The sequence below is a fragment of the Nilaparvata lugens genome, chromosome 7, assembly GCF_014356525.2.
Source record: "Nilaparvata lugens isolate BPH chromosome 7, ASM1435652v1, whole genome shotgun sequence".
Lineage (NCBI taxonomy): Eukaryota > Metazoa > Arthropoda > Insecta > Hemiptera > Delphacidae > Nilaparvata > Nilaparvata lugens.
Genome location: NC_052510.1, coordinates 10459776 through 10476876, shown reverse-complemented (window position 1 = coordinate 10476876; position 17101 = coordinate 10459776). Strand labels below are relative to the sequence as shown.

Here is a 17101-nt window from a genome sequence, read left to right as displayed (position 1 = left end):
GCATACGGTTAACTGCGGCTTTTTTCCACCAAAAACTACTTTAATACTTTCATGGTTTTTCAAAATATCATGTCCAACAATTATATCCGCACAAAGCTCTGGTAAGACCGAAAGATTTGCTTGTTTGTAACAGTGATCAAGAATGACAAGATCTACTAAGCATTGTCCTGTTATATTGGATGTGATTGATGTAGTCGCCATTGATACAGTACCCCTACCTGGTCTTATAGGAAGACCTAGGTTAAGAGCAGTAGAATTGTTTATAAAACTCAGAGAACTCCCTGTATCTATCAAAGCAGAGACAGATTTTCCATGAACCAGGGCTTGTACTGTACTCTTTGTCAATCCTCCGGGCGAAGCTGCTAGGTCAATAGAGTTCATAATATCTTTCGATTTTTTTGATTGTTTGGTTTGTAATTTACTCGACCTGCAGACCTTAGCAAAGTGCCCCTGTTTTCCACAATTATGACAAATTGTATTTTTAGCTGGGCAGCTGACCCGAGGATGTCTCAGATTACTACAAAAATAGCATTTTTTATTAGCAGCAGCTAATAAACAGTTTTCTGAATCAGTATTCTGATTGCTTGCTTGAGTATTTTGGGAAGAAGTTGCATTTAATTGGGATGAATATTGGAAAGCTAATGATTGTGCATAGGCCTATGCAAGTTCCAGGGATCTGGCTTGACTATATGCCTCTTCTAGTGTTAATGCAACATTCTCTAGTAAACGCTGGCGAATTGTAGGAGACTTCATTCCAGCAATAAATGTGTCACGAATATAATCATCCCTATTTCTTTCTGCTGTCACAGCTTTAAACTCACAGTCTTTACTTAATAGTTTTAAGGCATGAAGATATTGATCAATAGTCTCATCAGGCTGTTGTTGACGTGCAGATAGTTTATGTCTTGAAAATATTTCATTTACAGGTTTTACATAGATTCTCCTTAAAGTAGATATAGCATCATTATACGTACCACTTTCGCTTATGTACTCATAAATATCTGGAGTGATGAAGTTGTTAAGTGTTTTGAGCTTTTCAGAGTCTGATGATTGTGGTGCGATACTGGTAATGAAGTTCTGAAAAGTTTTGTGCCAATGTGTCCATTCCTTGCTTGCAGTTGATAAGTTTGGATCCACACTAAACTTGTCTGGCTTCAGTATCGTATTCATTTTACAATATCAAGTTATTAAAATTGTAATAGGAATGAGAGTAAACACGACATAAGTATTTAATACCTTAAGAAAGGCTTCTAATAACTTGAACTATACAGGTTTCGAATTGGAATGACGAGTTTGTTTGAAGACTTAGTAACAATAATAACAAATTCAAAACATATGTTGTTATACTACAAGACTATACGGTATCAACTTACTTGGCAAAGTGGTGGTGAAACAATGCGGTGTTTGAAACTGTCTATTGTTGGATTGGCTGGTGTGAAGGAAATGTTATAACATTGAACAGCCGTTGGATTTAATTGAGCTATGCAAGAGAAAGACTAGCTACATACGCATCGATTTTTGTTCGTACGATATTTTTCCGTCCTTATAAATTCTATTAGTTTAAACTGATGATTTCAAACAGATGATGTGTGTCAAGTTCCTTTTAATCTGATAGAATTCATAAGGACGACAAAATATCGTACGAACAAAAATCGATGTGTGTGCAGGGCTTAATACGGAAATACGAAGGAACAGAGATCCTGTGAGCTTCAGGAAATCCTTGAAGACCCATTTACTCAGGAAGAATTATTATTCCATGAAGGAGTTCTGGAAGGACGTCTGACATCCAGATAGAACAGACTAAAATGACGACCACGGCTAGTCTTCCAGTCTTCCAGTAGTGGGATTACTACAAAAGTATACAAGTAATAGGTATCTTGTAGTTTGTTTCTAAGAGGGATGCTTGAAACTTTTGTTGTTTTCTAGAATATAATTTTATACTTTTCCCCTTAAATAATACATACTAACTATTCTTGTTGATCTATATAAGTATTTGAAGCAAGGATATTTTGGTAAAAAAACTATTTTTGTACCCTTGCCTTCAATTAGAAATATTTTTTCACATAAAATACAATATATTTGGTTCTATTTTATTTATTTATTCATATTCAATTTAGGTAAGAACAACAGGCACTCGCCCAAAATTGCTTATTGAACCTTAAATTAGAATACACAGTCCAGAGGCGAAGATAATTTAATTCACTCGCAATTTTAAGTAAAAAAATATATCTGTTAAATTTCTAAATGTATCAGATCAATCAATTCATAAATATATTTCTTATACAACAAATCTACTGAATTTTGCCGATAAATAAATGAATTAAATTTCTGAGTTGTATTCGAATTACTGCGCTAAAATCTGAATGTTCGCGCTTCAAATTCGTATAGTTCAAAACTCATGACATAATAAAACATTGTTTTGTATATTAGACTAATTTGATAGAAAATCTATTTAATTAGAATAGAAAATATTTCTAAAGAATTAAATTTGAAAAATTTTAAAACCGATCACACAAATTTACCTGGATGAGAAAAGTCGAACTGGTATCTCTATATAGCTTCTAATCGATGTGAAGTAGTCAGCTGATATTCTGTCGTCAGAAATTTTGAGGACGCTGATTTCGCAGTTGCACGTTTGAATTAGGACAGGCATGAGGACACGAGATTTCTACGTAGTGTATTGGTTTGCTTTCACTATTTGAACTCATTTTAGAATTTTGCTAATTATTACAGTGCCTTTCTCTTGATTCTTCGTATTCTGTATCATTCTGCTTAAATACAAAGATAATATTATATTTCTGTTGAATTGAAATTATCTATAATTTATTAGAAATGACTTCTGTAGGTTATTTGTCTAGCCGTATTCTAGCACATCTCTCCACTTGTAGGAATGTCAAAAACGTTTGTAAAAATGTTTATATCTGCAAAGGAATATTGTCTGATAGTCAATCACATTTCCTAAGTTCTATTGGCCCAGGAAAATGTTCTTTTATGACTACAACCAAACCTTTGTGCAGTTCCAAAAATTCAACTGAAGAGTAAGTATTATCCATAAATTACCCATGTTCTTGCCAGATCTTGAAAATAGTTGTTTATCGTGTCACTAGAAGAAGAAATGTTATAACTTGATTACTTGTTTTCGTCTTCCTTATCTATTGTTTACCGTACCGTATCTTTTCTACTGACTGATTATTCTTGAAGACTACCTACTTATCTTCTATTATAGAGATTCAGACTAAACTAAAAAAATATTAGGTTTGATCTATGTAGTGAAACGAATAGAATTGATTCAGCGCAGTGTAGTTCATTATCTATCATATAAAGCAAATTCTACCTCATTTCAAATAAAATGTGATGTTATCCTTATTCATATTGTTAATCATTACTCCGCATACTCAATAGGATCTTTATTATAATGTTTATATCTTATCATCAGTGTGACGTAGCTGGGTTTCCAGGTTACAAACCAACCCCCCCCCCGCCGTCAATTCAAAAAGAGACCCAAAGTCCAAGATGCACTATGCAAAATGACCTCAAATAATTATTTTTAACTAAAATATTGTTTGCCGAACGTTGAAAATGTTTAAACTAATTCAAATTATTTGTAATATTGGCTACAGCAATGACAATCTCAATGGCAATATATTGAAACCCGTTAAATGTGTTCCAAATTGCACATAAAACAGTAGTGTGATAGGTCAAATAGCATTTATAAAACACAAGAAAAATCAATGAAAACCAATTGCCTAGATTTTTCTACCCCTACCCCTCACCACCATCAATATCAAATTCATGTTGGCAAGTCACTATAGTGTCACATGTGATATGTGACACTATATGGGTAAGGTCTTTAGGGGGCCCAAAGTTTTTGATCAACCCACCCTATTTCAAAACCCTGGCTATCTACTGCTTATCTCCTTGAATCTAATATATTATTCTTATAATTTACCAACCAACATATAAAATTAATCTTATAAATAGGCTATTTTGGTTAAATTGAAACTAAACTTTGAATTTTTATTGATTTTTCCTGTTACAGAACTTTTGAAGTTACATTCATAAGACCGAATGGGGAGAAGGTAGTTGGAAAAGGAAAGGCAGGAGACACTCTATTAGATGTGGTGAACAACAATGGTCTAGATTTGGATGGATATGGTGAGTACCTCTGTGACACTAGAACCAACCGCACGAAAACAGTCCGATGGAAATTGGAATAGATGAGTGCAACGTTGCCAAATAAGAGTTGATCAATGTTGTTCACATCTGATTATAAATGAGTATTAATATTTTGATAGTACTCCTGACGAATCAGCAACATTGCCAAATAAGAGTTGATCAACGTTGTCCACAGCTGATTATAAATGAGTATTAATATTTTTAATCGACAACGTCTATTGGGGGGGGGGGGTTACTCAGCCGTTCCTATTTCCATAGGACTATTTTTGTGCGGTTGACTATAATAAAATGTTTATTTATTGTTGCAAACAGTCCCGACAATCTTCCAGTGCCAATGCGAGCGCAACTACTTAAGACATGTGACTGAATTGGAAAAATTTAGCTTACTACTTTTGGGGTCCAAGCTAGAGATGAATATTTTCAAACATTCAACGTTCTCATTAACTTTATGAATAACTTATATCAAATTTGATCCCAGATAAGCCATTTTTTTCTGTTTTATCAATGCTCGATATTTTTAGCCTAACACTTTGAATTGATCATTTACTATAAAAATAAATATCAATATAAATAGCATCTTATCATGCTATTTTCCTTTTCAAGATTTTCCCATTTAAAAAAATGAACGATTCCAACAAGGAATTTAAATGTTATTTCTTTTCTTTTTTATAAATATAATATTAATATATACTGTTCAATCGAACTCGTGAGTGAACACCATAGTGGATAGCAAACCATGAACAAAAAGTGAAATTTATTTACACTTACAATATTTGTCTCTGCATTCATAGATAAAAAATTGAGGGCTATAATATTTCAATTCTTCAATTTGAGTGCTGTACTTTGAACCCACTTTCAACTGAATAGATTATATGCAAAATAAATAGCTTACTAACAGATTTCTTGCATTCCATCTCATTTGAATTCAAATACTCAATATTCTTTAACCTTCCCATAATGTACTTCTAAACATCAATCTTCCACATTTTAAATTTATTCTCAACCAATGCAACTAATTATGCAATTATAAACTTCAAGCTACATTAGTACTCTATGTTTCCTATTACTTCGGTATTTCTTATCTCATTGTTCTTTCAGATTGATTTATCAAAAGTGTATTATTTTCTTACACTTGACTTTTTCCAATTTATTTCATTTTCAAATTATTTTGTCTTCATGGAGTATTTATCAATTCAATCATTTAATCTTATCAACAAACGGAGTATCTAATTGTTGATAAAACATATTCAGATTAAATTTGATTTAGGCTGTTGTTCCTCTCAACATCCAGTTCAAAACAATTTGATTTTATTTATTTATTAATTCATTTTATACATTGATACATGCAATATCATTCTCAACTATGAATGACTGGGAGAGGAACAACAGGCTTAAAGCCAAAAACTGTTCCTTCCCAAAATTTAGATAGAAATTGTCCAAAAATTGGGTATGTTAACACCTCATGATTTTGTCCAATTTTGAATCCAAAATATATATAAACTAGGAATTTAGAATTCAGAAGAGTTGATAAACCAATATGTTTGTATTTAATATAGAAATTTATCTAGTATATTGTATATTAAAAGCTTGATATATTATCCACATGTACGTCGAAAAAATATTAAAATGTATAGATGAGAAGATATTGCTGATGATTTGGATACCACACCATACAAGAACAGTACCAAAGTTGAATTATTATACAGGGTGTTTCAGAAGTAGTGTCGAACATTTTAGGGTATTGTTCCTGGATGATGGGAGACTACAAATGTCGTATTTTAAGTGTCCAAAACTCAGCGGTTATCCTTATAGCTGCCATTTTGTGTTTTTCTCTTAGGTATTTTTATCTCAAGAACGAAATGTTGTATTGATCTGAAATTTGGCATGAATGCTATAAAGACTCAACTTTAAAAAATAAAATAAGAAATTTTCTGTATACATATTCAAAATGGCGGCCATTACAAATTTTTGATGACAAATTTCACGAAAACCGTTCACTTTACAAGAAAATTTACAAGAGACAAAAAAGTTAGCAAATTACATCAAGATTTCAAGGCCTTATTTATCAAGATTAGTCAAAGAATAACAGAGAAATTGATTCTTTTCGTACTGCATGCATGACCGCTTTTAACCATTTAAACATCAATATTAGGTTTTTAATTCCAATTGTATTTAAGATGAAGCTTTGAAACTCGGTATGACTCCATATGGCCATACAGCTGATTGTGCAATGTTTTTCAGATGATCTTGTTTGTCTTGTGCATTCATGCAGTATACGAAAAGAATCAATTTCTCGATTATTCTATGACCAATCTTAATAAATAAGGTTATCTTGAAATCTTGATAAGATTTGTTAACTTTTTGTCTCTTGTAAATTTTCTGTAAAGTGAACGGTTTTCATGAAATTTGCAATCAAAAATTTAAAATGGCTGCCATTTTGAAAATTTAAATAGAAAATTTTTTATGTTATTTTTTAAAGTTGAGTCATTATACCATAAATATTCATGCCAAACTTCTGATCAATACAACATTTCGTTCTTGAGATAAAAATTCCTAAGTGAAAAAACAAAATGGCAGCTATAAGGATAACCGCTGAGTTTTGGACAATTAAAATACGACATTTGTAGTCTCCTTTCATCCAGGAACAATACTCTAAAATGTTCGACATTACTTCTGAAACACAATGTATAGTTCATTCTACATTAGAATCTACGCAAGTATTAGGTAAGAATCTAATGTAGAATGAACTATACAGAGTGTTTCAGATGTAGTGTCGAACATTTTAGGGTATTGTTCCTGGATGATAGGAGACTACAAATGTCATATTTGAAGTGATTATATATTAATATCTGACGATATTCAGATTAGATAGCTGATTATCTGATAATAGTTCAGAGCAGAACCAGAGGTAGATTTATCCAGACAAATTAATCAAATCTGTATTTGTCCCAGAAACATAATTACAATGACAATGGTTATAAGGGAAAAAGTAAAATAAAATATAAAATGAAAAATAAAGTGCTATTAAGTAGGATAAAATATAAATCAGTTAAACAAGGTTCGAAAAAATGAGCTTAATTGTCAGCTTATTCATTCACCACACACACACACACACACACACACACACACACACACACACAACACACACACACACACACACAACACACACACACACACACACACACACACCACACACACACACACACACACACACACACACACAATTTTTGGTGTGTTACCACACATGAGCTATACGTAACGCCTGGTATCGAATGAGCGATTAATTTGTAGGTTATTTTCACAGGACAGTGTGACGGAACACTGGCATGCTCAACGTGTCACGTGAAACTGACACCGACAGATTTCGACGCGGTTGAGGACGAAGTGTCGTCGCTGGAGAGTGATCTGTTAGACGACGCCTTCGGTAGGACGCCGACGTAAGTTGCTAGTGACTGATGCCAAGTTCATTCATGACACTTCCTATATTTTCAGGCAAATGCGACGGAATGATCACGTGCGGGACTTGTCACGTGTTGTTCCCTGATAGGCAAGTGTTCAACGCGGCTGAGCCGATGACTTGTTTTGAGAACTGGCTCTTCTTAGAGCAGAGTCTCGCCCCGTTCACCGATTTGTAAGTGAGGAGGCTCTGTGTGTGGCGTGGCTAGTTAGTCGGGTCCCGGGAGTAGAGCGACACTGATTGCATAAATTATGCCCCTAATAAGTGTTGAACTTGCATTTAACCGATTTGTTAGTGAGGCTCTGTGTGTGGCTAGTTAGTTTCACGGTCGAGTCCCGAGGGTAGAGCGACACTGATTGCATAAATAATGCCCCAAATAAGTGTACAACTTGCCTTAAAACAATCTTAGATTTTCCAACTCACCAATCAAGTTATTCAAAACTGGAAATTGTATCAGGTATATTTATTTATTATTAAAAATACATTTGAGAGCTCAAGGAATGACATCCTATAATTGCTCTCTAAAGCTTTAGATTCACCAATCGATATGCAAACCTAGATATTTTATCAGTAGGCTATATTAATGCATCTATTATTTAAAAATACAAATGAGAGCACAAGGAATGACATTTTGCTTGCTCTCTTAACACAAATGAACAATGGATAAAGAAGAGCGGTCTAATTGGATTGCTCTGAACTTTTGATTTGTGAAAAGTGTTATTATCATTGTCGGTATCAGTTTTCAAAATAACTAAAGGCCGTATTCATGAACGATTCTCAAGAAAGGTCTTAGTCATTATTTTTGATTACCAACCACTAACTAGAATCTTTCTGATTAATTCATGTTATTGGTTGCTTGGCAACCAAGTCGTACTTGGCTAAGTATGTTCTTGAAAGTCTTAAGGTGCGTACAGATTTACGCGCCGCGAACATGAGCAATTCACTTTTAATCAGCTGATGCCAAGATTTTTATATCTGTATCTTACCGTTTCTGTAAAAATACAGATATATAGTCAGCTGATTAAAAGTGAATTGCTCATGTCGCGGCGCGTATATCTGTACGCACCTTTAGATATAAGTCTCGAAAGGCTAGTTTGCACTAATCAGGTCTAACGCGGTCTTGTTTACAAGCGATTCATTCTCAAGAATGGTCTTAGCCAAGCAATTAAGAACAGGAGCCAATTAGATCAATTCTAGTAGATGAATGATAGACAACGAACCCGTAATTGACTAAAAATGTTCTCAAGAACCAAGGTCTAATTCAGTCATGACACTCGTGTTCCTTATGGAGCGGCCATTATGTGGGGTATTTATGGCGGTACATTTGAAATATTTCAATCTGCTCATAACAAAATCAAGCATTATGCTTTTTATAAACAATATTCTGGTTCAGATATGTGAATTCAGGATTTCGATTTTCTAATAATGATATTTCAATAATTCATTTTTTCATTATTAAAAATTGTTCTTATTCTTGTAATTTGTTATGATTCATAAGGCATTGGGATAAAAGGCAAACCTCAAAAAGAGTTTGAAGTTCCCAATCTAAAAATCAACAATTTATTTCCTAGCTGGAATCTAATTATTATTCTGTGGGAAGAAGTTATTTTACAATTCAAAGCCAAGCAATATTCCTTGAACAATATAACAAAAAACAGCTGATAAATTTGAAAATTGGTGAACTAGAACCCCATGAAATGGCGATTTTGCAATGCATCACGGGATTGTGTCATGACCTGTATTTATAGACCTTGTCAAGAACTGTTCATAAATGCGGCATTATTTTAAAACCACTGATCATACCTTATTAGCAATAGGACCAATTTTTTTTGAGATCCCTCTGATTCAACAGCAATGAAGGGAAATTAGCGATGCCATTAAAGCATTTGGTTTTTGTGGTATGAGTAATAGCAGGGGTTTGATTGTACTGATCAGGGGTTGGAAAAGATTGCGGACTCAGCATGAAATAAATGAAGAATAATTGATCTATCAGTGTTCACTCACCTTGAAGCATTAGATTTGCGAATCAATATGAAGAGTCATTGACTAGACGTTTCTGTGGGTGGCTGCACTGCAGAGCAGGCTAAACTCCTCCAATGTACTTGGTAGTGCCGTTGGATTGTAGTTTGCGCGCCCGCACTTCGAGTTATATGTGAATAGGAGAGGTGACCACTTGGAGGTGTGTGATAACGTGTGGCTTGCGGCTATAATCAAAATACATTTTTCCTACAGTTACCTTGAAAAGTGACGATTCCTGCACTGATTACAGAACGCAAAGATCCACTTTTCCGCTCTAGTGCGGGAATAGTTATTTGTGCAACTAGTGCGCAAAGTGACAGTTTGCTGCACCAAAAGAAACGTTTACGCCCGAGCCGTAGGCGAGGGCGGAATGGTTTCTTGAGTGCAGCAGAGGAACTTTGCGCACGTATTTCACATTAAATTTTTCCTACAGTTACCATTGAATATGAAAAGTGGTTGATTATGGGTAAAATTGCCTGAATAATGTAGTAGTGTTTGAATGGCGAGGCGGCTGTGTGGTATGTGCTGTGGTGGCACTGTGCTGTCGTTGTCCTCCATTATAATATCTACTTAATAATTAGTGCGTTGTGCTTCGTTGCACCTCTGCTCACTATAGCAGCCACAGCAGTCACTGTTACCAACTTCATTTTGATTTTGCTGAACTGGTGCTCTATATAACCTACTAACTATTTTGCGTTGTCATGCTGCAAATCTGGCGTACGCAAAGTACTCACTTTGCGCACTAGTGCGGAAAAGTGATTCTTTGCAGCCTGCAATCAGTGCACAAATGGTCACTTTTCAGGGTATCTGTAGGAAAAATATTTTTCTGCACTCCAGATTTGCAACATGGCAACACAAAATAGTTGGTGGGTTATATGGAGGATTAGTGCACGAAAACAAAAATTGAGTTGGTAACAATGACTGTGGTTAGATTTAGATAAGAAACATTTTCAATGGCTACCCTACATTTATGATAAAATCCCAATCTAGAAATCCAAAACAAGAATAATGTTCATCTAAATCATAATTAAATAATCATCATTTACGAATTCTCATCATTTAATAATAAATAATAGTTCTTTTCTATTGATAATAATTATTATTTCAACTGCAAGAAATGAGAAAAGTAGCAAATATACATTATAAAATTCGAATTTTGAGGTTAAATGATTACCGTTTGATATTCATATAAATAAAAATAATAAAAAACATATCAATACTACAATAAATATTCTCTTTTGTCTATGTTATTTTTATAAATATTTTTCATTTTACTTTGAGCATTTTTCTCGGTAATTTGAGCAAAAGTCTAAATTTCTGAATCGTGTTTCAGTAATTTTTAGCTGGATGAAACAAACTCAGGTACAATTCTTCCCGCTAGGTCGCGCGCTTGTCGGTTCAGCCATCTTGTTGTATTCAGCCATCTTGCAGCTCCGTTCAGCCACACTTTGTGGTTCAGCCAACAAGCTGTTGGCGTGTATTTTGAATATGAATTTTTCGTTCCATCTGTATTTTTTCTGATTCTTGAATCAATAAAAACGAGAAATTTGGCTGAGAATTTTTAACTTCAATTGGATTATTAATTTTTAAATGAATTAAGGTTGTTATTAATAACAGCATCACACACACACACACACAAACATTTGATGGATTTCAGCCATCATTTCACCCATAATTACCGACTTTTCATATACAATGGTAACTGTAGGAAAAATTCAATGTGAAATACGTACGCAAAGTTCCTCTGCTGCACTCAAGAAACCATTCCGCCCTCGCCTACGGCTCGGGCGTAAACGTTTCTTTCGGTGCAGCAAACTGTCACTTTGTTCACTAGTTGCACAAATAACTATTCTGGTTTGATATTCAAGCGGTGCAAGAGTGAAAGAGAATAGAGCTAGTAGGGTACTTCGGCGCTACTCTAAATATAAATCAATATTGGTAACATTGAAAATGGGAGCACATTATTGAAGAAGAAGGTTATACTTCCAAATATAGTTTTTTTCTTTTCCGATCATTGAATTTTTTGTGCTATCCTAATAAATAAATAAATGTCGATGCTTATTCAAGCTGCAACAGTAGAAATCATTCGTTTATAGAGTTGAAAAATGAAAACAATCGATAGAGTTGGAAAATCAAAATTTACAGGTACGGAAACCACTCTTCAGTTCAGTTCTTTCCCAATAATTCTGTTCCATTCTCATCTCCATTGTATGAAAAACAGACTTCGTTTCAACAATTCCAAGGGCCGAACTCACGAGGCGTTTTTCAGACGTGTCGGCATGGCAAGACAGGATAGTAAATTCTGCAATTGGCTCATTCTCGATACGCCGACCTAATCAGACAGTAAGGTCTCCGATTGGCTGATTCTAGATACGCCAATCCAATCAGCCAATTTAAGAGATTCCTCTCCGCTCGTGTCGTGCCGATTATCTAAAAAAACGCCTCGTGTTTTTTGGTCCTAATATTTATGTTCAATTTATGACTGAGAGGAAAAATGGAAAGATTTGTAGATGGAATGTACACATGTACGCGGCTTTAATAGGGTATATAGAGGGAATAACTTTCATAAGCGAAGAAAATACATTAATAAAGCTAGATAAATATAGCTATCAATTATTAAATATAGCTCTCAAACTATTAATACAACTATCTAGTTCAGGTTTCATATCTTGAGTCCCATTCAGCTTCAATATCTATTTTTATGCAATAATGTCGCTCTCAAACTCGTTCGTTAGATGTTTATTGAACATTCTCGAACAATTTTTTGTGGATCGTCATTTCATGTTCATTTAACACATTGTTTTCATGTCAAACTCTACTAAATAAATTTGTTCAATTCTTGTCATCGATTCTTCAATTTTTCTTTATTTGTGGACTAAGAAGATTTTGACAGTATTTTGGAAGTGTAGTGTACAGAATACGATTCGAATATCATCCATTTACTATGAGATATATAGATTGCCTGTTGGGTGGTGGTATTTAGTGGGTCAAATCTCAGCTTTGATTTTATACCACAGTAGGCTAGTATTAATATGTTCGTTCAAAGTGGGATTTTCTTTGGGGATAGTCCTTAACCAGTAAAATTTATTTGTGTTTATGGAAAACAATGTATTGTTGGATAATAATTAGTGGCAAAATAACAATAAGTACTAAGTGATACGTTCAAAGTGGTATTTTACTCATAAAACATAAATTAATTGGTTGCTGTTCGTCCATCTATTCTTTTATAATTACAATTTCATGTAAAATTCTTCAGTGAATGAATAATCTGAAGTGATTGAATATACTGAGATATTGCAATCATTCAAATGCTAATGAATCTATTATTATTAAACGAAAATCCAATTTAAACGAATTTCCATCTAGCTTTTACCCTGTTGTCAATATTTGCAGAACCTATCAGAAGTCTTCGGGGTGAATTACAGCATTTAATTAGGATTTTCGTTTAATAATAATTTGAAGTGAATTAATAACACAAACATTAATGCACAAAATCAACTCATAACAGAATGCCATGAATAGGAGCTCTATGTATTTATAAATGCTCTATATAACTAGTGATAAGTTGTTATTCCTATTTTTGTCTGTTAGTATTTTTGCACATACTGATTGATTCAATAGAGCTAAAATGTTTGGCTGTACGAAAACTATGAAAACTTTACTGCCCACATTAATGTATATTCAGTACAATTTTTGTTATTTTATAGAAATTACTTGGTGTATGGGAATATATACTTTTTTGCTTTTGTGTAAAGACTAATAATTCTAGTTGGTCAGTAGTTTGTGTTTTAATGTGAATAAATCTGTTTCACAAAATTAGATAGTAGTATTATTCATAATATTGTGGTATCCATATTAGATTTGAATTTACAGTTGGAGAAATTGTTGTTTTTATTACATGTACGGTACTCAATGTTTTTGAATGTCACTTAATACTCTTGTTAATACATCTAAAACCTTATTTTCTGTTTATGTATAATTTAAATCACTTGATGGTTTCGAATGATTATGATCTCAGCATTCATGGAACTCTATTATTCTATTTCGTTATCAGAATTGCATTCTGATTCAAGATGGATATTAATTATTATATGATATCAATTAAAATATTAAATATTGCTGAATATTTTATTCATCCAATTGATGAAAAAGTGGTTGAAATATATTGAATTTCTGTTGTGAGATAAAGTTGAATAATTTCTTTGTAATGACTTTTTTGTATATGTTATACAATTATTATAAAAATTACTAGTAACGTTTTTATACTATTTTATATAAACCCAACTAGTGGTGTGTAAATCATTTTTACACTTGAAAATGGCATGAGTGCTCGAAACTAAATGTGTTTTTTATGAAAAAGTATAGAGAGGGTACTAGTAATTTCTATAATAATTAAACAATCATTCATTTATTTATACAATAAGTACATTGACAAAAATGATAGGGAGAGGAAAAATAAGGTAACCTTGTGCTATTCCTCTCCCAAATTTAGATAACACATAGTCCGAAATAGGTTAAGGGTGTGCAAAGGCTAAAAATAAACTTTCTACTCGTGATATTTTTCAAAGTTTTTCGATTTGTATATCATTAAGCTATCAAAATGGAAAAGTTTTCTCAGGAAAACATTTTTTTCCGATCATTACTTTTTGTGATATGAGCGCCTGAAGTTTGAATTTTTGGGACAGAACATTTCAATTTCGGTAAGATATAAATCGATGAGATTCAGATGATGGATTCTTCATGGTATTGTTGATCTAATAAAACAAAACCTTTCTGAAAATATTCATTTTACCAAAATTAACAAGAAGTTATTTTTGGTTATTTTTAGTAAATTGAATGACTATCTTAAAAATGGATATTTTCAGAAAATTTTTGTTTTACTAGATCAACAATACCATGAAGAATCTAACCTCTAAATCTCATGGACACATCTCTTACCGAATTTGAAATGTTCTGTCCCAAAAATTTGAACTTTACTTTCATATCTCAAAAAGTAATGATCGAAAAAAAATGTTTTCCTGAGAAAACTCTTTAATTTTGATAGGTTAACGATATACAAATCGAAAAATATCACGAGTAGAAAGTTTATTTTAGCCTTTGCACAGCCTTTCAAGTCTTGTAGTTCAATTCACAAATTTTTCAGTTTCAAGTAGCAATTCAAGTAGCTCTATTAAAATATTTTCTTAGAAAATATAATATTTCACAGAATAATATAAATAAATTTATATTAAATAAAATTTAAATAAATTTATAAAATACATTTCAAATCTATCTTTCACTGGTCTCAGAAAATCACTGAAATCGATTTATCAACATTTTTTATGTATGATTTTGTTGAAGTGCAACGTATTTTCAATTCAGTTTTCAGTTTTTTATAAAATAATACTAAAGCTATTCAATTCCTTGACCGATAAAAAATAATTGAAGCAAAGAAGAAGTGTAAACTTATAGAGTCCAACTCAAATAACAATAATCTGTTTATAAGTCAAAACAGGCAATCCTTGCACGAAAGATGATGATTATGAAGAAATAATGATTTTAATCTCAAAATAATGTTAATGTTAATTTTTATAGTCAATTTCGTTCTTGGCTCTTGTGTTTGTAATTTTTAAATCCTTAATTTTAAAATAATTTGTTCAAATTGTTGTTACAGGTCACGCCTCGGATGTCAAGTTAAGCTGAGTAAGGAACTGGGCAATTTTGAAGTGAAGCTTCCCAATTTCACCAAAGACCAACGCGAGTCCTAACGAGTTTATAGGTAGCTGTATATTGTTGAATAAAAAATAGAATACGAATGATAACGATACATGAGCATTGAACAATCATCGAGTTGTAGTATTGGGACTGATATTTTATACAATCAAAGTTGTGAAAGTGTGTTGCGGATGAGTAATTAGTGTTGTGAAAATCTCAAAGTTGAGAGGCATTGGTGCTTGATAGATTTACAAGATTTATATTTCTGTTTTAAAGATAATATTGAATTATTAGTAAGTATTTTAAATAAAGTTGAATGTGCATAGCTGTGAAGTTTCTGGCCATGACTGTAATCTTCATCTATGAAAGAAAGTACTTGTTCTTCCATGTTTGTTTCCAAAGTGATAACTCAATAAATAATTAAAATATATAATTTTTTAATGCGAAGAAATATTTTTGGCGTTTTACATTTGATTCTAATTAGCTTTATAGTGTCTTTTTACTAGAACCTCTCTCAATTTTACTAGTCAAGTTTTCATGGCTATATACTATTTGGTTAAAACTAATGATTTTACGTGAACAAATAAATTTTTTACATTATTTACGTGGAGTTTTTACTCTTTTAATTTTCGTATATAATTAATTTTTTGTTGTCCACTTCCTAGTCCTTGGCTAATTCTTGTATTTATAAAAATATGAAAAATCGAATTACCTCTTTTCAACTTTATTTCTTACATGTTTTGACTTTAAAGTAATTTTCAAGTGAAACTTAAAGAATGACTTTAAAGTCGAGAAACATGTTGTAAAAGTTAAATAAGGTACTCTAATTTTCAATTTTTATTCGCATTTTTGTTGTATTGTTAAATTTTAAAAAACGATTTTAGTGGAAATGAATATTCAAATGTTGATGGTTGAACACAAATTTCAGTATTGTATCAGAGTACTATATACCACAGATCGCTTTCTGTGTGGCGGAGCCATACTTGGTTTTTAAGAAAATTAAAATGCATTTATTAGTTTTAATTCTGTATCCTTTCAACTTTCTTTAACAACCAAATGCAAGTGGGACCTTGTCAACAAAAAAAAAAATTGTTTAGTTGAGAAAAATATTTCTCAAGAAAGAAACATTGTAATGTTCATAATTTTATCTACCTATAAAATTCAATCTATAAGGGCCCCTTCACACAGAGAGCGATCTGCGATCCTATCTATATCTTGGAGATCGATCCAATATAATTATAGATATTGATACCTATAGGATCTGCGATCCTATCTATATCTTGGAGATCGATCCAATATAATTATAGATATTGATACCTATAGGATCTGCGATCCTATCTATATCTTGGAGATCGATCCAATATAATTATAGATATTGATACCTATAGGATCTGCGATCCTATCTATATCTTGGAGATCGATCCAATATAATTATAGATATTGATACCTATAGGATCTGCGATCCTATCTATATCTTGGAGATCGATCCAATATAATTATAGATATTGATACCTATAGGATCTGCGATCCTATCTATATCTTGGAGATCGATCCAATATAATTATAGATACTGATACCTATAGGATCTGCGATCCTATCTATATCTTGGAGATCGATCCAATATAATTATAGATATTGCTACCTATAGGATCTGCAATACTATCTATATCTTGGAGATCAATCCAATATAATTATAGATATTGATACCTATAGGATCTGCGATCCTATCTATATCTTGGAGATCGATCCAATATA

At 32.5% G+C, this 17101-nt stretch overlaps 1 protein-coding gene across 2 annotated transcripts; it reads left to right on the top strand.

Moving 5' to 3' along the window:
- Positions 1-2604: 2604 nt before the first annotated feature.
- On the top strand, positions 2605-15429 carry LOC120352551 (adrenodoxin-like protein 2, mitochondrial). Of its 2 annotated transcripts, none has more exons than XM_039433653.1 (4): positions 2605-3038; positions 4040-4155; positions 7669-7807; positions 15306-15429. In XM_039433653.1, the coding sequence occupies exons 1-4, from the start codon at positions 2833-2835 to the stop codon at positions 15397-15399; spliced, it is 555 nt and encodes a 184-aa protein (XP_039289587.1). In that variant the 5' UTR covers positions 2605-2832; the 3' UTR covers positions 15400-15429. The 2 variants fall into 2 exon arrangements, with proteins under 2 accessions (XP_039289587.1, XP_039289586.1); XM_039433652.1 differs by lacking the exon at positions 7669-7807 and adding an exon at positions 7481-7613 and having other exon boundaries at positions 2610-3038.
- Positions 15430-17101: the final 1672 nt, after the last annotated feature.